Raw genomic sequence first — 24,553 nt, forward strand, 5'->3', positions numbered from 1 at the left:
CTTTTTGTTATTTATTGATCATCACAGGACAATAAACAAGTCGATGAGAGCAGCAGGAGAAGAAGAAGCGAGAAAACATGTGAAAAAAATAGAAGATTGAATCTGGATTTTTAAAATTGATGACAATAATAATGATGATGACAACAACAACAACAACGACAAAAGAAGAAAAGAAGCAAAATTTGAAAATTTGAATGGTGACCAATAAAGATTTTTTTGTTTTGTCCATCTTCTTATAAAGATCTTATAAAGCAAAATAGAAAAGAAAAGTAACAACAAATTTTGTTTTTTAAATAAAAAAACACATCATTATTGTGATGGTCAAAATAAGTATCATCAAATTTGGCCGATAACGACGACGACATCGAAGACAAGCAAGTGAAGAGGAGCAATGCAAAAACGAATTACTAAAAAAGAAACTATTGTGTGTTAACGAGATGAAAACGAATCAGAAGAAGAAAAATATCCTTTTCCCCTTTAATGATAATTATAGAGCGAAAAAAGAATGGAAAAATCAAATAATCAGCAATGGTGATGATGATGATGATGAACAATACATGCCGATTATAGCTGGCGAGCGAGATTTACTGATTTATTGTTCTTTGGTAGTTGCTATTGGTGGTGGTGGTGGTGATTGGTGTTCATCAACGAAGAACAACGGAGAAGAGATATTCGAGAAGAAGATATGAGTGAAAGTTTTGTTTGTTTCATGATGGCGAAAAAATTCAAATTCGAAACCTTTTCTTTGGCCAAACTATGATGATGATGATCATCAACATCACCATACCCGATAACGAAAAAAAATGATAATGGTAGGAATACCTGATAGGTAATTTTCGAAAAAGAAAGTTTTCTTAGTTTCTCAAGTCACGATTTTTTTTTTCGTTTCTTGTCTAATATGATTTATGAGAGTTTGGCGATGCATCCACTAACCGAAGAAGAACAGAAACAAACAAAAAATGTTTCTTCTTCATCTGTACGTCATAAGTCACCAAAAAAAATAAAAAATTGATGGAAAATCAAATATGTGTGTGTTTAACACTATGGGATCCCCGCCATCACCATCATAATCATCAAGAAGAAGAAAAAAAATCATGGCAAGCCCTGAAGCTTTTTCGTGAATTATGAATTGCACGATTTTTTGTTTCGTTGAAATCCTATACATAATGTTGTTGTTGATGATGGTGGATCGGAATTCGATGATGATTATGAGGATAATTTTTTTAAAAAAAAGTTTTTAAAAATTTTCACAAAAGGGACTAGGAATTTTTTTATTTTTCATTTTTTATTAACAATTTTTTCCACTAATTCTCTGTATTCACGATTATCTTCCCATGGTCTTGGTCCACGTATATTTTTCCATTCTTCATTCCGGCCTAATTCTATTAATTTTTTCAAATCATCACTATTATCATCTTCAATGGTGGCAGCGGTTGATGATTCTTTCATTTCTTCATCATCGGATTTTTCCGATTCTTCCAAAGCATAATCATGGTCTCGACGCTTGTTTCCCTTTGTTTGTTTAACATTGAAACGAAACGAAAATGAAAAGAAAAAAACATAGAATTAAGTAACCAACCGTAAAGTAACAAGTATTATTATCATCATTAAACACTTACCATATAACGTCTACGATAATTATATACTTCATAACGAATTGATGTAAATTCACGAAGTAAAAATGATCCCAAAACCATAAAACTCTTTAAGGATTAAATATTTGTTGATTTTATTAATAATTATAATCAAAAGTGGATTACAAAATATACCAGAAATGGCAGGCCATATTTTAGTAATGTATTGGATTTTAGCGCTTTTTTATAATTCATTTTTTTAAAAATTACAAATTTTGTTTAAAAAAAAATTACAAAAATATGAAATTCACATGTTTCGAATATAAAATTTTTTTTTTGGAAAAACAATCGTCTGTTCATAAATAACGATACACGATTGTCACATGTTGTCTGTTTGTGTTTTTCAAATTTGAAAATTTTTTAAAATTTTAAAAAACAAAATTCAAAAAATGTTAAAAATTGTTCAATATTCTCGTCATTTCGTTGCAAATTCTCATCAATCCATTTTACAAACAGCAAAATGTCTAGATTTACATCAAAATATGATTATAAATCATCAACAGTTACGAAATTCATATAGTTTTTTCAATCGAAGTTTGTTGCAATTCAATTTATGATTTTTCTTTTTGTTGAATGAATTATTAATCAATTTTTTCTCTTTTTTAAAGTGCCTGGTGAACAGATATGGAAAGGATTATTATCGGTCAGTAATGCAGGTAGAAGAAGAGGTCGTGGTAAAGGTGCTAATCGAAAAATGTATAAAGATTTAAATCGTGGACAAATTATGGGTGTTGGTGAAAAGAATTTTCTTTGGCCTGGCCTAAATGCACCGGTTATGAAAGGAAGTGAAGTAGTACAGATTAAAGAATTAAAAGTTGATCCTGCTTATAAGGAAAATCTGATAAAAATTCGTGATCAAATGGAAAAAAGAAAACGAGCTTATGTACATCCATTGGAACGTGGATGGAGTGGTACAAAACTATTGGGCAAATGGATTGGACCACCGGATCCGATTGCCGGTGAAGAATTCATTGGTTTCGATACAAAATTATTGATGGTTAAACCAGTTTTCTATATGAAACCAAATTTCGGTCGTACGAAAATTATTTCAGTTTTAGCTGTTACTGGTAATGCAAATGGTTTAGTTGGTTATGCTATTGCTAAATCCGAAGATCTTCGTACTGCAATTAATAATGCAAAAAATAAAGCTGGACAACGATTATTCCGGGTAGAATTGGATCAGAATACAATATTACATGATTTTTATTCACGTTTTGGTTCATCAAAAGTATTTGCAATGAAAAAACCACCTGGTTATGGTCTATCAGCTCATCGTTGTTTACGTAGTATTTGTGATGTAACCGGTATCAAAGATATTCATTGTAAAGTTGAAGGTAGTGAACGTAATTATCTAAATTTAACACGTGCATTTTTATTGGGTTTAATCAATCAGAAAACCTATCAACAAATGGCCAATGAAAAACGATTGAATGTTGTTGAAATTAATGAATGTTTAGGTAATTATCCAATATTAAAAGCTAAACCATCGGATAATGTTGGTGGTTGTCGTACGGATGAACAAATTGGTGATACAGAAATATTAGATTTTAATATTTTTATACATGATGGTAAAGTAAAAGAACAGGAAAATTTAAAACCAGTTTATTATACTGAACAAAATGGTTGGAAAAATTATATGAAAAAATGGAATTATCGTAAAAGTCGTGAACAAGTACGTATTAATTTAATTGCACGTTATGGTCAATTGGAAAGTTATTTAACCATACGGGAAAAAGAACGTTTACAAGCAAAAAGAGATAAATTTCTTTCTACAACAACAACAACAAAATCTGATTAACAACAACATTTACCTTTGTTTAATAATAATAATAGTAATTTTTATTTAATTAAAAATCTTGTTTTTTTTTTGTAATTTCAACAAAATTAATGAATGAATGTTTTTTATTCATTTTTTAAACCATTTTTCATTGGTTTGGTTACGGTGGTGTTATTGGTGTTATTAGTGACGCTATTGGTGTTAATGGTGCTAGTGGTGTTAATGGTGTTGTTGGCAGTAGGTGTTTGATGTGGTTCAGGTAATTTATCAAACGATGGTTCAACATTCCAAATTTCACGACCATATTCGGTAATCGTTCGATCACTTGAAAATTTTCCCGATGATGCAATATTCAATATTGTTTTACGTGTCCATTCAATTGGATTCTGGCAGGGGGGAAAATCATGAAAGATAATCATGAGAAATTTGCCAGGAAAGTAAAAAATTATCAATAAAACATACCTTATATAAATCGGAAACATTTTCCTGACAATCCAAATATGATTGATAATCAGCAAAAACAAAAAATCGATCATGATTAAGTAAAACATTAACAACATCTTTAAACATATCCGGATTTTTTGGACTGAAAAAACCATTATTAATCTGATCGATTGCCATTTTCAATTCAACATTTGTATTATAATAATTCCATGCATTATAACCCGTTTGTTTAAGTTGTTCAACTTCTTGTTCATTCATACCGAAAATGAAAATATTTTCTTTACCCATTTCTTCCATCATTTCAACATTTGCACCATCCAATGTACCGATTGTTAGGGCACCATTCAACTGAAGTTAATTTGAAAAGAACGATTAGTTTTTGTTAGGAGACTTTTACCAAGAAACAAAATCCACTACTAACCATAAATTTCATATTACCAGTACCGGATGCTTCAGTACCGGCTGTAGAAATTTGTTCACTTAAATCAGCAGCTGGTATAATTTTTTCAGCAAATGATACACGATAATTTTCTAGGAAAACTACTTTAAGTTTATTACCAACAACTGGGTCATTGTTAACCACTTTGGCTACTTTATTAATTAAACGAATAATTTGTTTGGCCATATGATAACCGGGTGCTGCTTTTCCGCCAATCTTTAAACACAAGAGAAAAAAAACGAAAAATCATTTTCAAAATCACTAATGATAACGAGAAACAAAACAAACAAACCATAATAGTACGTGGTACAATCGACAGATTTGGATTACATTTAATACGATTATATAATGTAATTATATGTAAACAATTCAATAATTGTCTTTTATATTCATGGATACGTTTAACCTGTATATCGAATAATGATGCTGGATTAATTTCAATATTCATTTCTTTTTTTAATATTTCAGCTAGACGCATTTTATTTTCTTGTTTAACACGTTGTATATCACGAATGAAATTTGCATCATTTATAAATTGTTTTAATTGTTGTAATTGTTCTAGGTGGATAATCCATTCTTCACCAATTTTATCACTTATTAAATCAGATAAACCGGGATTACATAATAATAACCATCTACGTGGTGTTATACCATTTGTTTTATTTGTAAATTTTTCCGGTGTCATTTCATAAAAATCTTTAAATACGGTTTTCTTTATAATTTCCGAATGAATAGCCGCAACACCTGTTAGAAAAATTTTAGAGAAAAATAACAAGGTAAAACAACAGCAAAAACATTCACATTTACCATTAACTTTATGGCTACCAACAACAGCTAAATTTGCCATATTAACTTTTTTATCATCACCTTCTTCAATCAATGATAAACTACGTAATTTATCCAGATTATTTGGATATAATTCACTAACACGTTGTAAATGTCTAGCATTAATTTCATAAATAATTTCTAAATGTCTGGGTAAAACATGTGCTAATAGGCCACATGACCAACGTTCTAATGCTTCCGGTAGAACAGTATGATTAGTATAAGCGAAAACTTTTGTACAAATATTCCAGGCTTTTTCCCATGACATTTTTTCCAAATCAATGAAAATACGCATCAATTCCGGTATGGCTAATGATGGATGTGTATCGTTTAATTGTATGGCAACTGGAAAAATGAAAAAAAATGAATTCCAAATGCAAACAAACCAGAAAATTTTTGTTACCTTTATCCGGAAATTCATCAAACGAATTCCTGACAACAATCTGTTCACCAAATTTTGCATTCCTATATCGTCGTATAATATCCTGTAATGTTGCAGCACAAAGAAAATATTCTTGTTTTAAACGTAATTCACGTCCTTCAAATACATTATCATTTGGATATAAAACTCGTGTAATGTTTTCGGCAAAATTTCTATCCAATACAGCTTGTATATAATCACCATTATTAAAAAATTTTAGATTAAAATTATGTGGTGATTTTGCACACCATAAACGCATTGTATTAACATAATTATTTTGATAACCAGGTATTGGACTATCATATGGCATTGCTTGTACTGTTTGTGTATCGATCCAATGTGCACCTGTTTCATCATGTTGAACACGACCATAAAAATGTATAGGTATCAGATATTCTGGCCTGGCTTTTTCCCATGGATTACCAAAACGTAACCAATCATCCGGTTCTTCTATTTGTTCTTCATCAATAATTTTCTGTGTAAATATACCATATTCATAACGTAAACCATAACCATAACCGGCCATACCAAGCGTTGCCATTGAATCAAGAAAACAAGCTGCTAACCGTCCTAAACCACCATTACCAAGACCAGCATCTTCTTCGATTTCTTCCAATTCTTCAATATCCAAACCCATCTGATATAATGCTTCATCACATGCTGATTGTATGCCAATATTAATCATTGTATTTGTTAATGTACGACCCATAAAATATTCTAATGATAGATAATAAACACGCTATGGATATACAGGTGGATATTCAAATATAGGGAAAATTATACCAAAAAATTCATATTTTTTCAACTACTACTACTAAATTACCTTTGGATCTTTTTCATAATAATTTTGTTGTGTACGAATCCAACGAGATGTTAAATGATCACGTACACTATGTGCTAATGCTAAATAAAAATCTCTTGATGTTGATACGATACGATCTTTAACCACTGTATAATGTAAATGACGATTAAATGATTGTTTTATATCATTTACATTACCAACTTTATAATTATAAATAAAAAAAAATTTGTAAAATTAACCAATTTTATTCGATTGAAAAATTACAAAAAATTTAAAACATACCGGTAGCAATATTACGAACACTAATCTGTTTACGTCGTTCAAGATCAGTTTGCGATGCGGATGCCATTATTGATTGATTGATGGAAAATTTGAATAAAACTTTTAAATTTACAAAACTTCAAAATGATAATAATATTTCTGTGTTAAATTTCTAATATCACACTGAAATGAAGAGAAAAAAAATCCCACAATCACAACTGTCTTATATAACAGAAGATTTTTCGTTTTTGTTTTGTTTTTGTTGTTGTTTCTTTTTTCTCACACACACACAATCACAATCACAACAAAATGATTAAAAATAAAATGATTTTCTTTATCAACATCATTACTGATTAATAATCATAGCATCGTTTTTTTTTTTGCTGGTTTCGCTTCATAAACAAAAATGTCTTGTCTTTTTAACGTCCTTGAACGATGTAGGGGAGAGAAAAATATTCAAATTCAAATCCAAAACAACGAGAAAAACGACAATAATTTTTATTTTCCACTTTTGAATGTTTTTGATGTTTACAGGGTAAATGTATTAACACGAATTCCATGCTGCTCACTTCTTGTTGTTGTTTTTCTTAAAATCGACCGGCCGGCCGGTTCTTAACACCACCACACCACACCATTCATTCATTCAAAACGATCATGTTTTTCAATCATGTTTGGCGCGCGCCAACAAACTTAATTAGATTAACAAAGTGAAGAAGAAGAGAATATTTTTAGCATTTTTCATCGACGACGAAAAGAATGAATGAAAAAAGGAAACAAATTTCGATACCAGGGACATATGAATGTCGTTTTGAATTTTCAAAAAGAAAAAAAAAATGAAAATTTGTCAAAATTTTGTCAGAAAACTTGTTGTTTTCCCCCTTTTGTTATCAATGTTTCCGATAAATTTTTGCTGTTTTTTTTAAATCAAAAATCATTGGCATTTTGTTTGATAACATAAACGATTGAGGGAAAAAAACGTTAGTTTTCTGCATGTCAAAAAAATGTCAAGATAATGTTCAATTTTTCTCATCGAAAATATATTTTAACGATGTGAACAAAATCAGGGCAAATCATATCGAAATTTTTGAAAAAAAAAGATTTCAATTTCATCGCCACTAGATGGTGACTGTGTTTCCAATTTTGAATTTTTCAAAAGTTTTCAAAAGTTTTTTTCAAATTTTATTTTTTATTTTTTCAGGATCTGGACTTTAGCATCATCGTTATCATCCATCAATAATTTCAAAAAAAAAAAAAATTGTTAATCGTTGTTCCGAATTTTGGAGCACGTTTTTTTTCTTAAAAAAAAATCAAAAATCAAAAACTATAATCATCTTTTACTGCTTACTGGTCTGGACTTTTATTGATAATAAGCTTTAATATTTTGATTTCTCGAAAAATATTTTCAACCAAAAAAAAAAAAAGCTTCAAACATTCAGTCAAATTTATCTATTTTTTTCAATGTTTTTTAATTAATTTAATCTGACAAAATGATGATGATGATGATGATGATGAACAAATGAAATTAATAACCGGATTAAAAATGATTTCCGAAGCAAAAAAATAAAAAAAATACCCGACTCACTACACAGCACATATTGTTTTTAAAAATGTCAGGATCATTAATTTTTTTTCTTGTTTTGTTTTGTTTTTTTGGAAATTGCTGAAGTAGTAAAAATCTGCCAGAAAAGATTACCACCACCACCACCACCACCAGGAATCAAATTAAATTTCATAACCATAAATAATAATGATGATGATGATGATGAAGAATCTGCTGCTGAAAATTAATTATCCAGAAACGGATTTTTTTTTTTTATTTTGCTAAATTTTAATCCATCCCTGTATCAGTCAAAATGAAATGTTTCAATGATGATCCTTGATGGATCAGATGGTAATTGTCACACGCCACTTAATGAAATGAAATTTTGTTCGCAATAGAAGAATATTCTTCTGTTTTTTTTTTTTGCTGTTCGAGAATTATCTTATTCAATCTTTTGCTGATGTTATATAAATCAATGAATGTTAGTTAACACCATAATGTTACATTTATTCATTCATTCATTCATTCATTTTGTTTGGGTGCAAAAACCCAAAAAAAACTTACACCGGGATTAACACAGAGAATCTGTGATTCGGTTACTGATCTTGCTGCAGTGAAATTCTGAAAATTATTCTTTGTCGGGTCGATACAGCAAGAAAAAAAAATCGATCGATTGATTGATTTAATCAACCCAGCAATACAGAAATGGGTTAAATCTTGATTTTAACACTTTGTTACCTTTGTTTGAAAAAAACAAAAAAAAACAAACTTCTCAAACAAAACAAAAGATAAATAAAAACAACAGCAGCAGCAGTACCACAAACAATAAAACATTGACTTTACTCATCATCATCATCATTGTAATTATATTAATAAACAAACAAACAAACAAACATCAAAAATATAGGTAAATATTAGTTAATAATGATTAGATGATAATTATTGATTTAGGCTTTGATTTGTTGTTGTTGTTGTTGTTTAATTTTCAAGTGTAAAAACAACAACAAACAAACCAAACAATCAGCCAACAACAACAACAAAGATTGCGGAAAAACAATTCACAAATACCGTATATATATCAAATAGAGAGAATCCTATTGGAATTTCAAAGCCAGAAAAAATTCTATCAAATTTTTTCTGTTTTCGTTTTTCGTCTTCAAAATCTCGATCTATATTTGTTGAATGTGTAAATAGACATAGAGAGAGAGAGATAGATAAATGTTTAGATAATGATGATGATGATGATGATGATAGGCAAATACCTTGAGTTAATATTTGCATTAATCAAATATTTAAAAGTGTTTTTTTTCTTTTTCTGGTTCTGTGTGTTCTATGTTCCGTGTGTGGTAAGTTAGTGTTTAATAAAGACAAACATCATCATCATCATCATCATCATCAATGATGATGAATAAAAACACACTAATTGGTAAATATTTATTATTATTGTTTATATAAAATTTATATATTTACAATATATAAACTTATTTATATATTTACACTTACTTATAAAACATTACATTACATTACATATATAATATAATATATCAACGGGAGCAAACAGATTTAATTAAATATATACTTTATTTATTTACAAATGGATAGTGTGGATATTTTTAAACACTTATTGGAATAAGGGAATAATAGCAGAATAGATATTCATTGAAAATTTTGTAACTTCTTTTTTGGTTTTGTTTGTTTGATTTAAACAAAAAAGAAAAGGACAACAAATGTTTTTTTCAATGTTTTTTTGTTTGTGAAAATTGTTGTTTTTTTTCAAGTTTCTTATGGCAAACCTTAAAAAACAAATCATTGAATAGAAGAAAAAGGGTGAGGTAAAAGATAAGACTTGATCAGATATCATCATTATATCTATATCTACCCAAATAAATATGTGCGTGTTTGTGTTTGTGTGTGTAAATAGAATTATCAAGTTCCGATCGGTTTTTTCAGATGATAACCAAAAGGAGAAAAAAACAAAATGAATGATAACGGAATAACTTTTTTTTCTTATTTCGTTTTCTTTTTCTTGAAGATCTTCTTATCTTATATTTCTTCCAATTAAAACCAAACCAAACTAAACAAATAAATGTGTGTGTGTGACGATTATAGTTTCAAAGTTTTTCGATTATCATCATCAACAACAACAAAAAATGATATTTGGTGACGACATCAGCAGCAGCAGCAACCGAATGAAAATCCAACAACATTCTTCGATGACATTAATCATCATCATCTCTCGGTGATGATAATAATGATGATGAACAATCTGAATGTGTGAATTTAGCCGATAGCTAAACCAAAAGGCAAAGCAAAAATTTTTTATTAAACTTTTTTTTCAAAGTTTGAATGGTGATTATCATTTTTTCTTATAGCTTTTTCTCTGGTTCTCTTTCAATAAATCTTATTTTTCATTCACTAGATGATAAAGATGAACATCTGTGTGTGTGTGCGGATAAGATAAATGTAAATAGCAAAATCTCTATATTCATTTTATCATCATTTTTCATCGTCGATATAGATCGATGATTTTATCTGACAATTTTTTTTTTTTGGCTAAAAAGCTAAAAAGCTAATGTAGATAATGTAGATAATGTGGATAATGGATAAAGAAAATTTTTTTTTTTGTTGTATAAACACACCCCCTCCTCCCCCTTTTCCCCTATATATTTATTATAGAATGGATAGGTTAAAATAGAAAGGAGGTGTGTCTTTGTTTACATTATTACAGAAAAAAATGAAAATTTGTCTCTCTCTCTCTCTCTCTCTCTCTCTCTCTCTCTCTCTCTTATAGTGATCTGATCAAATGAAAATTAAATGATGATGATGACAGATAAAAAGAAAGAAGAAAGGAAACTCGGTTCAATGATGGTACAAATAAAAAAAAAAAAGATGATATGCAATGAAGAAAGGAAAGCAGCAACAAAAACCAGGCAATATTTTCAATGTGAGATAATTATATATTTCCAAGGCAAAAAAGAAAAGAAAATGCTGTGGTTTTTCTCATCATCTAATAATGAAAAATTTATTTGATTTTTTGGTTTGGTTTGTGTGTGGGTTTTATATAGTGTATTTTTTTGGTGTGTGTGAAGATCGAGAGAGAATAAAATGAAATGAAAGAAAAGGAAATGACAATCAAACAAACCAATATCGACAACAAGATGATGATGATATTTGATTAGCCAAGTATACAAATATAAAAATAAGAAGAGCTTGCTTTAGTTAAACAAACAAGCCAAGCAAGCTTTTTATAAAAAGCTTGCTTGGCCAAATCATTATCATCATCAACGACCAATAACTTGCTGAGAAAGTTTTTTTTTCGCCTATTGAACAATACATTACGCCAATAATAATATAGCCAATCTATCGATAGAATGATTGAATGGAGGGGAAAAAGAAGTGGATAAAATGAGTGGGAGGGGGAAAAAGGATGATGATGATGAAAATTTTGGCGACCCCAAAACAACAACACAAAAATTATTTGTTTGCTTATGCAAACATTATCCTCGTCATCATCATCATCGAGCAAATCATCAAACAAACCAAATAATACAGGCAGAATAGATAGAGTCCAATAATAATTCAAGCAAGCAATGGAAGAAAAAAAATAGACACTTGGTTGCCACACACACACATCATTATCATCATCATCATCATCGTCATTGGCTTATGTAAATAATCATCCAGCAAAAATAAAATAATCTCGATTCGATGAAAAAACGACCAGAAAAAACGGTTTTGAAAGAAGAAAAAACTGTAGAAATATGAAGAGAGAGAGAGAGAGAGAGAAGCTTCAGAAATTTTTTTTTTCATTTTCCATCTTGAAGCATCACCTGGATCAAAAATTGAATAAAAAAAAATTTTATCTATCTCTTCTTCATTGCCTTTTTGTGTGTGTGTGTTTTTGTGTAAATCAAACATTATGTACATCGAGTGACTTTTTGACCAGGTTTTTTTTTGTTTGGTGGTTTTGTTTGCATAAAAACCTTATGGTCTCTCTTTGTATCATCATCGGTGTGTTGGTGGCCCCGAAATTCATTGACTTGTACCATATAGAGAATAGAGAGAGAGAGAGAGAAAATACTGGAGTGATTTTTGTTCTTTCGAACCATATGGTCCATAAAAACCTGATGGACTGACTTCTTCTTTGGGAACAAATTCTGTGCACGTGGTTCCCATGGACCAAATGGTCAAAGACAAACATCATGATGATCGGAATGAGGATGAACCTGAAAATATATAACACACAGACACACACACAAGGGAGAAAAACTGGGTTTTTTTTATAAATCTTATAATCAAATAATAAAGAAATTAATCTAAAAAATAAATTTACACAATTTCTATTACAAACAAACAAACAAACAAACAGCAAACAGCAAAAACATTAAGAATCAATTTCTTCTTCTGTGTGTTCATTCATTCAGTGATGAATGGCAAAAATCAACCGTTGATCCAAAGAACACAAGCCTTTTTTTTGGTTGGTGGTCCGTCGGTGTGTGTGTGTGTGTGTGTGTGCGTCTGGGTTAATTCTAAAATCAAATAGAATGAAAAAAAATTTTTGATTCAACATCACCATTATTGGAACAATTTGTCTTTTTTTCTGATGAATATTTTTTCGGTGTTTATTTATGACTTATTAGCTTTGTATATGGATTTAGCCAGTAAACAAACAAGCATTGAGAAACGGAAAAAATCCGTTATGTTGTACAGATTTTATGAATAGGTTTTCATCCGAAAAAAAAAGGTTTTCGTTTCGTTTGTCAAGTTTGTAAATCCAGATTTTCACACCCGAGAAATCAAAGATTTATTAATGTTTTTTTGTCGATTTGTTCGGCTGCTGCTAGAAAAAAAAGGTTAATCAAAAAAAAGGTTTGCCTTTTTATCGACAAAAAGTGTGGCAATGTTTATTTGGCCACACACATGGTAAACACGAAGAAAATCTTCGGAAATACTCGGATGATGAAAATATTTTTCCGGGTAAACAAATATGGGATTTTTTTGGCCGAAAATCATTAACGATGACGACGTTCAAACAAAATCAAGAGAGAGAGAGAGAGAGAGAGAGAGGTGTGGAAATAGGCGAATTTCCGAATCTAATTAATTTTCAATCAGAATTTTTTTTTTTTTTTAAATAAAATTACAAGAAACACGTGTCACAAACGGGAATATTTTCCTTAAAGTAAATTTTAAGTAAAGTAAATAAAGTTATCGGTTTTTTTGCTTTGTTTGTCAAAATAAACGATTTCTTTTTTTGCTTAATACCAGAAACAGGATCAATTTTGATCCATCATCATCATCATCAGCAACATCATCATAAGCATTATTACCTAACGGAAAACGTTTTTGGGAACAGTGAAAGAAAAAAACCACAATCAAAACGAGAGCGAAAAACCCGATCGGAAGTTTCGGGGTTAATATACAAAAGATTTTCTTCTATATTTTCTTTAATTCGATAAGTAGATTAAACAACAAACAACAAACAAACAACAAAACGGTATTTTTACTTTTTTTTAAACGAAAATTGACAAAAAAATGTCGTTCCTACCTCTCTACCTGCCTACCTACTTAACTACCTATGCCTTAATAATTAAGCCATAATAATAATTTTCTCATTTAAAGAGGATTAATTATTTACACATACATACATAATGCTGTCGAAATAGGCATCGATTTTGATTTGATGATGATGATGATGATAATATTTTGACAAATTATAAAGTCATTCCCTTCAACAACAACAACAACAACAAAGGAAAAAGATAATTTATTGGAAACGGAAACTCGAAAACAAAAACAAGCGAAAAAACGATTCATTTGGATGCAAAATTCATGGAAAAAAAACGATGATTGAAACGTTGCTTTAAGCGATAATTTCCCATCATCATCGTCATAAGCATCCGTAAGGCAACCGATCAATCAATCAAATCAGCCGAAAACCAAAATCAATCAATCAATCTGACTTGAAAGTGAAAGATTTCATCATCAGGATGATGATGATGTAAATCAGAGAATAAATTTTGATCCGTTTGATTTTTTGTTTTTTTCTCATTGAATTTTAGATTTTTCAATTTCAAAATTTCAAAATTTCAAATTCATTTTCTCTGCAATGAATGAATGATGATGATGATGATGGAAAAGGAAACGGCTATTTCGACTGTTTGTTTGTTTGTTTTGTTTATTTAGATTGAAAAAACAGAATATTCTTTTCTTTACTTCTTATTTATTTGATCAAAGCAAAAAAGTTTTCATTTCCGATTTTTCTATTTGTTTTTTCAAAACATCCAAATTTTCGATTCACAAAAAAATTCAATATTCAGTGGAGAAAAAAATACAGAATACATTTACAGAATAATGGTTATGCAACATACAGAATAATAATAAAAAACTGGGCAATTCTGGGCGCAACGAAAAATCGTCCAATATTCGCATTTTTTCAAAAAACACACACACAAACAGAGATGGATAATGGTTTTTTGTTATTTCGTAACAACAACAACAACGATGATGATGAAAGAATCGTATCATATTTTGTTGTTGTCGACGTTTCAAAATGGATTTTTCATGTTTGTTTGTTTGTTTGTTTACACAGTAACAAACTGATGATGTAGATATAGACAAACAAACAGAAACAGAAACACTGATGGACCTATGAATATATTATGGATGAATGGACAAATAAGAATTTTGTTTTGTTTTTTTTTCGAAAATGATGACAGTACGTATGTATGGCTGATAAACAGAATCAAGTGATCAAAATTGTCCATTGTTTCACCACCACCACCCCCGTCCATCATTGTTGTTGTCATAGGAATTACAAAAATGAAAAGAATCGAAAACAGTGAGTGAGCGAGTGATTCATTTCCGGAAAATATTTTCCTTTTTCCTTCTTTCTTTCTTTCTTTTTTTGGTTGCCGGAAAGATTTCTTCCATTTTGTAAATAAAAATGTTTTTTTTCTGTTTTTGTTTTTCTGTTTTTCTTTTCGACAACAGAAAAACTTTTACAAACAAACAAAGAAAATAAAAAATCGTTACAATCAGCGAACAACAACATTGATATTTAAACCTGCAGGTAGAAAAACTTTTAGAAAAACTTTCCAAAAAATTTTCCAGGTCATCATCATTTGTGTTCACAACTAATCAAATTATTATTCCTGCTGGAAATGTCAAATATTGTTCATTTTTTATTTAACAAATAAAAACAAACGAAATTTTCAACATTTTGATAATGATGTCTATTTCCACCGTCACTGTGCTACTACTGTTATTTTTGCTTTCGTTGTTGTTGATATTGACAAAAAAAAACATTCGAATTCAAATATTTACCTGGATAAACATTTGTTCATCTGCTCATTTGTTTTTCTTTTTCCTCCTCTCTCCCACTTCTTCTTCTTCTTCTCAATCATCATCGTTTATCAATTTAAAAACAAAAAAACAAACAAAAAAAAACTGTGAAAATTGTTAATTAAATTATACGAGGATGATGATACATTTACCGAAATATTCACACACACAGTGATCCCGGAAAATAATTCCCGGTAAATGGGGGCAAATCAAATCAAACAATCGATTGTTTGACATCGATAATAATCGAATCATGTTGTTGAATCAAAACCTGTATTCAATTCAATTCAATTTGATTCTCGAATGAATCAATATTTGTATAAAAATCAAGAGAAAAAAAAACATTGTGTAAACGTGTGTGTGTTTCAATGATTCTTTCTAAATATTTATTCATTTTGATTGATAATAATAATAATAATAATAAGCTAAATACACACAAACATCACTCGCACACACACACACAATAGAAGATGCTTACCGGGTCAAAATAGTGAAACTTTAGTTGAAAGAGTTGGATTTTTTTAAAGGTAAATATTATCATTGAGAAAGAGAGAGAAAAGAAGAAATTCAAACAAATCACATTATGTGTAACGAACTGAATTGAATTTGTTACATGGATGTTAACCCCACCAACCAATAGAAAAAAACCAGGAACAGAATATTCTGCTACCGTTGCTATTCATTCATTCATTTTTCGGGTACACGAATCATTATTCTGATTCCTGATGTTTTTCTAAATATCAAATATTTGCATGATTCGTTCATTTTGTTCATGTTTATTTGGTTTGGTTTGCCATCAATTTCCTATTAATAATATTATTGTTATTGGTGGTGGTGGTGGTGGTGCTGGTGTGTTTGCACATCCATCCAATCGCAACCATACCAACTGAAAAGGTGAATGTAGTGTATGAGGGAAAAGAAAACCGAAAACCGGTAAAAGTTGTGCCAACCCTGAATCATAATTTTGCAGTTTTTTCAAATTTAATTAATTGATAATAATCAATTTTTTTTTGGAAAGTTTTCGGGAAATTATCTTGAAAATATCAACAAAAAAAAATATTTTTCCCGGTTGATATCAATCAAACAAAAGCAACAAACAACTGATGACAATCAATGAATGAATAAACACACGCCTAAAGAATAAACAAACAAGAATCTTTATCCAATTCTTTATCTATCTAAACAAGCAAACCATATTTTCCCTTTGAATTCATCATTTGGCCAGTTTTTTGTTTTTCGTTTTATTAGCTTAAATTTTTTCTCTTTTTTTCATAATCAATATATGTGGAATGTGCGTGACATTTCAAGTGCTTTTCATCATCATTATTTTATCAAATATTTTAGTTTATTTAGACAAAATAAGGGGCAAAAAAACAAAAACAAAACCAGCTTGAATCGATGAGAAATAAGAACAAGAAGGTTATCTTCTCTCTCTCTCGAGACCTTACTCCAATGGGATCAAGATTGGAGTGTGTGCATGGAAAGAGGGGTTAGGTTAAGCAAACGAACAAAAATAAAAATCTACTGATTGATAAACGAGAGCAAAAGAGAATTGAATATTGGTTAGCTGATCGGTTGGTTATAGTTGGTTGGATGGATGGATGACCGATTCCTGATCGCTTTCAAAGAAACAAAAAAAAAAATTGGAACTGGTTTTCAGCTGGTTGTTTGTTTGTTTGTTAGACCTTCCTCTCCATTTTCCTCTTTCCTACCCCCGAAAAAAAAACAGTTCAAATCATCATCATGTGATATAAATTGTTTCGTTTTCTCTCTCTCTCTCTCTCTCTCTCTCTTCGATGTTGTAATCAATTTTTTCGTTTTGTTTTCTGGCCAATATATTTATTTTTTTTGTACAAAGGTCGAATCCAAAGTACAAACTAAATAGAAAAAAAAAGTTTATTGATATTTTCATTTTTAGATACAAAGAAAAACTTAATTTTGTGTGACTATCATGATGATTGGCTGGTTGGTTGGTTGGCTGAATGGTTGATTGATTGATTGATCAATATGTGATATATAGAGTGAGTGAGAAGAGATCAAAAATGAGATCCAGAAACAAAAAATGAGCAAAACAAATAAAATTTACCGAAAGAAAAAAGAGTAAATAAACAATATTTTTGGTTAATAGGGGGGATGGAAAGGGGAGGGGAAAAACAATTTCTGTTTTGTTTCAATTGATTGGCTGATCATAGCGATGATCCGCCCACCAAACACACCCACTTGATTTTTAATCCAAATTTTTTTTTTGTTTTTGGTTTTTTTCTCGAAAAAAAACCCAAATGTACTATCAATATTGATCAATATTGATCGATTGATTGATTATCATCATGTTTTTTTTTCATCAAAAGTTCAAATGGTAATGATCTTTTTCATGAGCCTTAGCTACAACAACAACAAAAATCAATCAATCAATCAATCAATGATGATTGCACGTGTACATAATTTTCTTATCTCGTCATTTTGTTTATCATCAATATTTTTACCACTTATATATCATATCAGTTCGATGACCAAAAAATTAATGATGATCAACAACAACAACAACAAATGTACGCAACAACTTTCATCATAGAAAATTCATTCATTCAATCCAGGTGAGAGAGAGAGAGAGAGAGAGAGAGAGAGAGAGAGAGAGAGAGAGAGAGAGAGAGAGAGAGAATGGAAAATCAACACCTTGTACCTCGATAGACTTTTATGTTTTAGACTGGATTTTTTTTGTTTTTTTGATTCAATAAAAAAAAACTACGACATTCACATAAAGCCAAGATGAAAAAAAAAAAATATTTCAACAACCAATCAATCCAGGTAGACACAGAATTTATATGATGAAAAAAAAATGACGGCAAATGATCAAAAAAACAAATGAAAACAAAATAATAAAAAAGGCGGTAAACAGAAACAAAACAAAAAAAAAAACCGGTAATCAAATACGAATCTGATCGATTGATTGGGATTGTAAAAACCAAAACACACACCGAATGAACGAATTTTTTTTCAATTCGGTAAAAGTAAAAACAAAGAAAATTTTCTTTGATTGTAAAATTGAAAGATTGTAAAAAACAACGAAAACAACAAAAATCATCAGACCTCCCATTGAATTTGAATATTTTTTTAAAGGAATATTCAGGATTTTGAAAGATTTGCCGCTTTTTTTCATCTTGTACCGCGTTTATTACAAAACACTATTTCAACTCAACTATGGTCTCAATTATCATCAAACATAATAATCTTGATCTTGATGATGACATCATCATCAATAAAATAGATTTTTTTTTCTTGAAGAATAAGTTTTCTCTGCTTTCTTTTTCTTTCTGCTTTCTTTTTCTGCTGTTTATTACAAGCTCAATAACCTCAATAAACATAACACACACACAGGTGATTTCAAGGGTCAATTTGTGACGACAATCAATGAATGAATGAATGAGAGAAATTACTTTAGAGAGTTTTTGCTGCTTGTTTGTTTCCAAAAGCAATGTCTTTTTTGTTTTTGGCAATTGAAAACTTCATAGTAATTAGATTTTTTTCCCCACCTTCACCACCACTAAGATAAGATGATTTTGCTGTAGTTTCCAGATATATTTACCTGGCAACAACAACACTACATCACTATCAGCATGATGATGTAAGTAAGTTACTGAGTGTTTGTATGCAGATTGTGATTTTCATTCGATTTTCATTTGGTTTTTTGTTACCAAATGTTTATCCACAACAAATAAATGTTTTTCAATATTGAAAACACAAAAATATTTGTCGGCTTGATTTTATCTAGTGTATGGTGACTCTCTATGGTAATATGATTATTAGTCCAAAAAATAGTTTGCTGTAAAAATGTTGTAATATTAGGATTATTATTATAAAGATTTGTAATGAGAAATCTCATAATATTTGAATGAGATTTTCATTTGGTTTTTGGCTTTTTTTTCGACGATGGCGATGGTTATTTACAACGCAAAGAAATTTTTACAACATCATTTTTTGTTAACCCAGAGAAACACAGAAAAGAAACACCTAGAGAATATTGATTTTTTTGAAATGAAAATTATTATTATTTTTACCAGAATTTTTTTTTCATTATTATGATTCGCCAAAAAACCTTTTTTTTCATATTCTGTGTTACTGTCAAGTAAAAAGCAGAAAAAAACGAACAAACAAACGAAAATTTCTAATTATCAGGAAAAAATATTTTTTTTTCTGGTGACTTTTGTTCATTATTCTGGATTATTCGTGTTTCATTTTGTCATCATCGTCATCAACCGATGATTATTTGATAATATCATCGATGTTGAATGATGATGATGACAGATAACAGACAACAACAGCAACAACAACAACTGTGTAAATAGTCAAAGAAAACAGACAAAGGTGTGTCCTGTACGATATCGATCAGCCAATCAGAAACAATTTTTACTTTATTTATTCAACAAAAATGGGCGTGTTTTATCGCTTGCTTGTGTTTACCTACTATTTTAACCCAAAACAAAGTAGATAATATTTTCATTTTATCATTACACTGAAAATATATAGAGAGAGAGTAAAAAACCATTGGCTTGTTCTACTGCTTTAACTGATAAAACGGGGCAATGGCAAAAACAAACACATTCATTCATTCAATTGTGAACACATTCTGTAAATTGGAAGAAGCATTACGATTTTATGAACCAAATTTTCTCAAACAACAACAAAAAACCAGTCAAAGATAGAGATAGGGAGAGAAAGATAGAGTGCGCGAAATATACACACTAAGAGAGAGAGAAAAGTTTGTTTTTTTTTATTTTGAAGTATATTTTACACACACAAACATAGAGAGAGAGAGAGAGAGTATTTTGGGTTAGTTTGTTCCATTCACAATTCAGTTTTTTTCACATTGTGTATTCGTTGTGTGTGTGTGTGTTTGCATTATGGTCAACAAAAAAAAAATGTTTGTCTCAATCATCATATAATGTTTGAAAGTCAAACAACAAAATACATCAAATACGCATAAACCAAACAACAACAAATGCTAAAGAATCCTGCTTGTGTGTACCAAACACAAATAAAAATAAGCAAACAAACAAACAAAACGCATCTCAACTACCCATCATCATCATCATCGTATAACGAATATTCAACCAGAAGAGAAAAACACTAGAGAAAAACCTTCTAACTACGAATAATAATAACGAATCCATCAACCAGAACCGAACCAGAAAAAAAAGTTTCAAACAAAAATTTTCAAAAACAAAACAAAACTTCTTCATAAACCAAAACACCCTGTATTCATAGATTTAGTCTATATAATAATAATTTTTGAAAACAAAACAAAATTCTTCAAACATCAAACATCATCATTGGATGTGTTTCGGGTGATAAAACAATATTTGCTTGTTTGTTTGAATGTTTGTTTTTAGTTTAATTTTCAAACGATAAAAATTTGTCCAACCGGATTCTTCTGTGTGTCTTTATATTCTCTGTCTGTGTGTTTCGATGTGAAAATTAATGAAAAAAAAATATTAACCAACCAACCAACCAACCAAATCAAGCAAATCAAACTAACTGAATATTATCCAAAAACCAACAAAAATACCATCAAATATTTGTTTGTTTGTTTGCTGTGTACAAACAATCAAACATCACCCAATTCAAACAAACAAACAAACAAGCAAACATTCAAATGATGAACAGAATAATGAAAATTTATTCATCATCATCATCATCTTAAATTAAGTAATATTCCTTCAATAAAAATAATAATCAACAAAAATTCAACAACTTAAATCATCTTAAACAAGCATCACACACACACTTTGTAAACATTATCTTTATTTTTAAATTCAGTGAAATAAATGAAAAACTTTATATTAAACAAAACAAACAAACAGATGCAGATCAACAACACTTTGATGCCCAAATTCATTATATAATTACAATAAACAAAGTGACAAAATTCCTTGTTTTGTTTGTTGATTTTTGACATTTTTCTTGATTTTCTGTTGATTTTCTGGTGTTTTTCTGATGTTTTGTTAAATTTTTTTGAAAGTGCCCGAATTTTTTTAAAAAAACCTTTTGAGAAAAACATTTTTTTTTTTGTAAACAAAGAAATGTTGAATTATCAAGATAAACAACAACAACAACAACAATACCAAGAACAATTTGAATTACAATCTTTATCATCATCATCATCATCATCACCATTATCATCATCATCATCAACAAATAGTTATCCTCCTCATTTGAATAATAATATGAATATTGGTCTAAATAATCATCAAAATAATACAATAATAATGAGTCAATCATCAACATTATCATCATCATATCAACATCATTTAGCATCACAGGTAAATAGTTTAAATAATATGATTGCAACAAATTATTCAACATCAACATCATCAACACCGGTATCATCATCATCAGCGACATCATCGACAACAACAGCATCAACAAATAGCCAACAAATATTTGTGCCAAATACATCAATGTTACATCAAACATCGAATGGTATTATTGGTGGTGGTGGTATTGGTGGTACATTAATTGGTTTAGCTGCCGCATCAATTTCCGCCTCAGCATCATGTTTGAATAATAATAATTTATCAGCAACAGCAACACCATCATCATCCGCATCATCAGCATCATCATCATCATCAAATGATAATAATGGTGGTGGTGGTGGTGCAATAGCATCAAATTCAGATGGACCTTGTTTATCACCAGCAATACCAAACAGTAATAATCATCAACAACCATTATCACCATTATCAGCAACATCAGCACAAAATAATGGTAATCATCATTCAACATCACCATGTTTAACAGCAACAGCAGCATCAGCAACAAATATTATAACAGGATCATCATTAGGACGTTTAGTACAACAACAGCATCATCATATTGGAACTAATATTGGTCATACAACACAATTAAATAATACTAATGATTATTCATCACCACCATTATCAAATAATAATCAAAATAATCAGAATAATAGCTCAATGGATTCATCATCAAGTACAAATGCATTATTACAACGTGCTAGAGCTGATAAAACATATCGTCGTAGTTATACACATGCAAAACCACCATATTCATATATATCATTAATAACAATGGCTATACAAAATTGTCCAAATAAAATGTTAACATTAAGTGAAATTTATCAATTCATTATGGATCTATTTCCATATTATCGTCAAAATCAACAACGTTGGCAAAATTCTATTAGACATTCATTAAGTTTTAATGATTGTTTTCTAAAAGTACCACGTACACCAGATAAACCTGGTAAAGGAAGTTTTTGGACTCTTCATCCTGAATCGGGTAATATGTTTGAAAATGGTTGTTATTTACGAAGACAAAAACGTTTTAAATGTGACAAAAAAGATGGTTCAACAACATCATCATCATCACAAACATCATCATCAACACATAATCATCGACATCATCATCATCATCATAAAAATACAAATAGTAATTTATCATCAAATAGTAGTAATGGTGGTAATCATTCAAATAAATCATCATCGATTGATGCAACAGCAACAAATATGACATCATTACATTCAACAATGAATGGTATAATGAATAATTCATATATACAACATCAACTTGAACAACATCATCAACAACAACAACAACAACAACAACAGCAACAACAACAAAGACATCAATTAAATGGTTTAAATCATAATCAAACAACATTAGATGATCATTGTACAAAAATGTTGGATAATAATAATCAACATTTACATCAACAACAGCAACATCATTCGCATCAACAACAACAACATCCGCATCATCATCAATTACATCATCATCATCAACAACAACAACAACAGCAGCAACAGCAACAACATTTACATCATCAACAACAACAACAACAACATCATAATCATCATAATAATACTATAAATGATCATATGAATTTATATGGTCAACAAGGTGTTATTGGTGGTGGTGGTAATGGTCATCGTAATACATTAACCGATCCAAATTTATTACATCAAACAAGTATGTTTTTTACAACCACAGGTCAATTAAAAGATCCCACACATTATTTTGGTCAACGTGAACATAATCCATTTTCAATACAAAGTTTAATATCAGGTGAAGCTAATATGAAAGCTGATATGAAATTATATGAAATGCAATGTAATGCATATAATAATAATCAATCAAATCAAACAAATAATCAAAGTCCATTATCACCAATGACACCATCATCAACAACAACAATGGCAAATGATTCGGCTGCATATTATCATCATGCTGCTGCTGCTGCTGTTGCACATCCATCATTATATCATTCATCATAGACAAAACCAGAAAAAAAACAACCGAAAACACCACGAAAAACAACCTTAAACAAAACCCAAATCCTCATTTATTTCATCACAAAAGAAACTGGAATAATGGAATCTCAATTCTGTAACATATAAAAAACATCCATTTTTTTAAATGATAATCAATCAATCAATCAATTATCTTGATTAGTATCAATCATTTTTCTCATCATCATATATGATATACAGAATCCTTCATTCATTCATTCATTGTTATACTTTTTTGCGAACATAGAGCATCATTTTAACCAATCAATCAATCAATCAACAAACGATATCTTTCATTAACACTTTTCATACTCAAACACACAAATACATACACAAAGAATCTTGTTTCACTCTAACAAACACCCAAATTAATTAATTAATTATTTCATTAAAATTTTCTTTAATTAACTATTGATAAATCATCAACATTAACGAGAAAAAGAAGAAGTAAACATTACATTTGTATTCTGTTTGTTTTCTTTCATTCATTTGTTTTTAATGTAAATAAAAAAAATTTTGAAAAAAATTCATAAATTTTTTCAATTTAAAATTGATTTTTTGAAACTCGGAATGATTGATTGATCGATCGATAACAAATCCTTATCAGATTTTATACAATGTAATGGACCAGAAACTTTCAACGTATAAACAAACAGCAATAATAATTATTATTCAAAAAATGATTTACAAGAAAATTTATCATTTCTGTCATCAACGAACAACAACAACAGATAATGATAATGATAATCGTCAAAAGGTCATC

At 29.5% G+C, this 24,553-nt stretch overlaps 4 protein-coding genes across 4 annotated transcripts; 2 read left to right on the forward strand and 2 right to left on the reverse strand.

Annotated features, from left to right (window-relative positions):
* Positions 1-1,252: 1,252 nt before the first annotated feature.
* On the reverse strand, positions 1,253-1,918 carry l(3)neo43 (cytochrome c oxidase assembly protein COX16 homolog l(3)neo43). Its single transcript, XM_027347208.2, has 3 exons — positions 1,770-1,918; positions 1,620-1,703; positions 1,253-1,512 (listed from the first exon to the last, which is right to left on the reverse strand). Exons 1-3 carry the CDS (start codon positions 1,827-1,829, stop codon positions 1,279-1,281), a joined length of 378 nt encoding a protein of 125 aa, XP_027203009.2. The 5' UTR covers positions 1,830-1,918; the 3' UTR covers positions 1,253-1,278.
* Positions 1,919-1,939: 21 nt separating this feature from the next.
* mRpS5 (mitochondrial ribosomal protein S5) lies at positions 1,940-4,215 on the forward strand. Its single transcript, XM_027347186.2, has 2 exons — positions 1,940-2,168; positions 2,243-4,215. Exons 1-2 carry the CDS (start codon positions 2,024-2,026, stop codon positions 3,430-3,432), a joined length of 1,335 nt encoding a protein of 444 aa, XP_027202987.2. The 5' UTR covers positions 1,940-2,023; the 3' UTR covers positions 3,433-4,215.
* Positions 3,429-6,877, reverse strand: Glyp (glycogen phosphorylase). Its single transcript, XM_027347185.2, has 8 exons — positions 6,625-6,877; positions 6,364-6,542; positions 5,523-6,279; positions 5,102-5,464; positions 4,587-5,038; positions 4,277-4,510; positions 3,874-4,203; positions 3,429-3,797 (listed from the first exon to the last, which is right to left on the reverse strand). Exons 1-8 carry the CDS (start codon positions 6,689-6,691, stop codon positions 3,537-3,539), a joined length of 2,643 nt encoding a protein of 880 aa, XP_027202986.2. The 5' UTR covers positions 6,692-6,877; the 3' UTR covers positions 3,429-3,536.
* A 13,181-nt stretch (positions 6,878-20,058) lies between these two features.
* On the forward strand, positions 20,059-23,832 carry LOC113796923 (uncharacterized). The gene has a single exon (XM_027347218.2). It carries the CDS (start codon positions 21,562-21,564, stop codon positions 23,773-23,775), a length of 2,214 nt encoding a protein of 737 aa, XP_027203019.2. The 5' UTR covers positions 20,059-21,561; the 3' UTR covers positions 23,776-23,832.
* Positions 23,833-24,553: the final 721 nt, after the last annotated feature.

The sequence above is a fragment of the Dermatophagoides pteronyssinus genome, unplaced genomic scaffold (genome assembly GCF_027571235.1).
Source record: "Dermatophagoides pteronyssinus isolate colony J.1.1.1.1 unplaced genomic scaffold, Derpt_VIB-CSIC_2022.12 sq0018, whole genome shotgun sequence".
Taxonomy (NCBI): domain Eukaryota; kingdom Metazoa; phylum Arthropoda; class Arachnida; order Sarcoptiformes; family Pyroglyphidae; genus Dermatophagoides; species Dermatophagoides pteronyssinus.

Bases quoted from the DNA above. Each gene is read 5' to 3' on its own strand.
- mRpS5 (XM_027347186.2), top strand. From the start codon at position 2,024: ATGTTAAAAATTGTTCAATATTCTCGTCATTTCGTTGCAAATTCTCAT. The intron at 2,169-2,242 runs GTTTGTTGCAAT...TCTTTTTTAAAG, and splicing joins ATATAGTTTTTTCAATCGAA to TGCCTGGTGAACAGATATGG.
- Glyp (XM_027347185.2), bottom strand. From the start codon at position 6,691: ATGGCATCCGCATCGCAAACTGATCTTGAACGACGTAAACAGATTAGT. The intron at 5,039-5,101 runs GTAAATGTGAAT...TTTTTCTAACAG, and splicing joins TGGTAGCCATAAAGTTAATG to GTGTTGCGGCTATTCATTCG. The intron at 4,204-4,276 runs GTTAGTAGTGGA...AATTAACTTCAG, and splicing joins CTGGTAATATGAAATTTATG to TTGAATGGTGCCCTAACAAT.
- LOC113796923 (XM_027347218.2), top strand. From the start codon at position 21,562: ATGTTGAATTATCAAGATAAACAACAACAACAACAACAATACCAAGAA.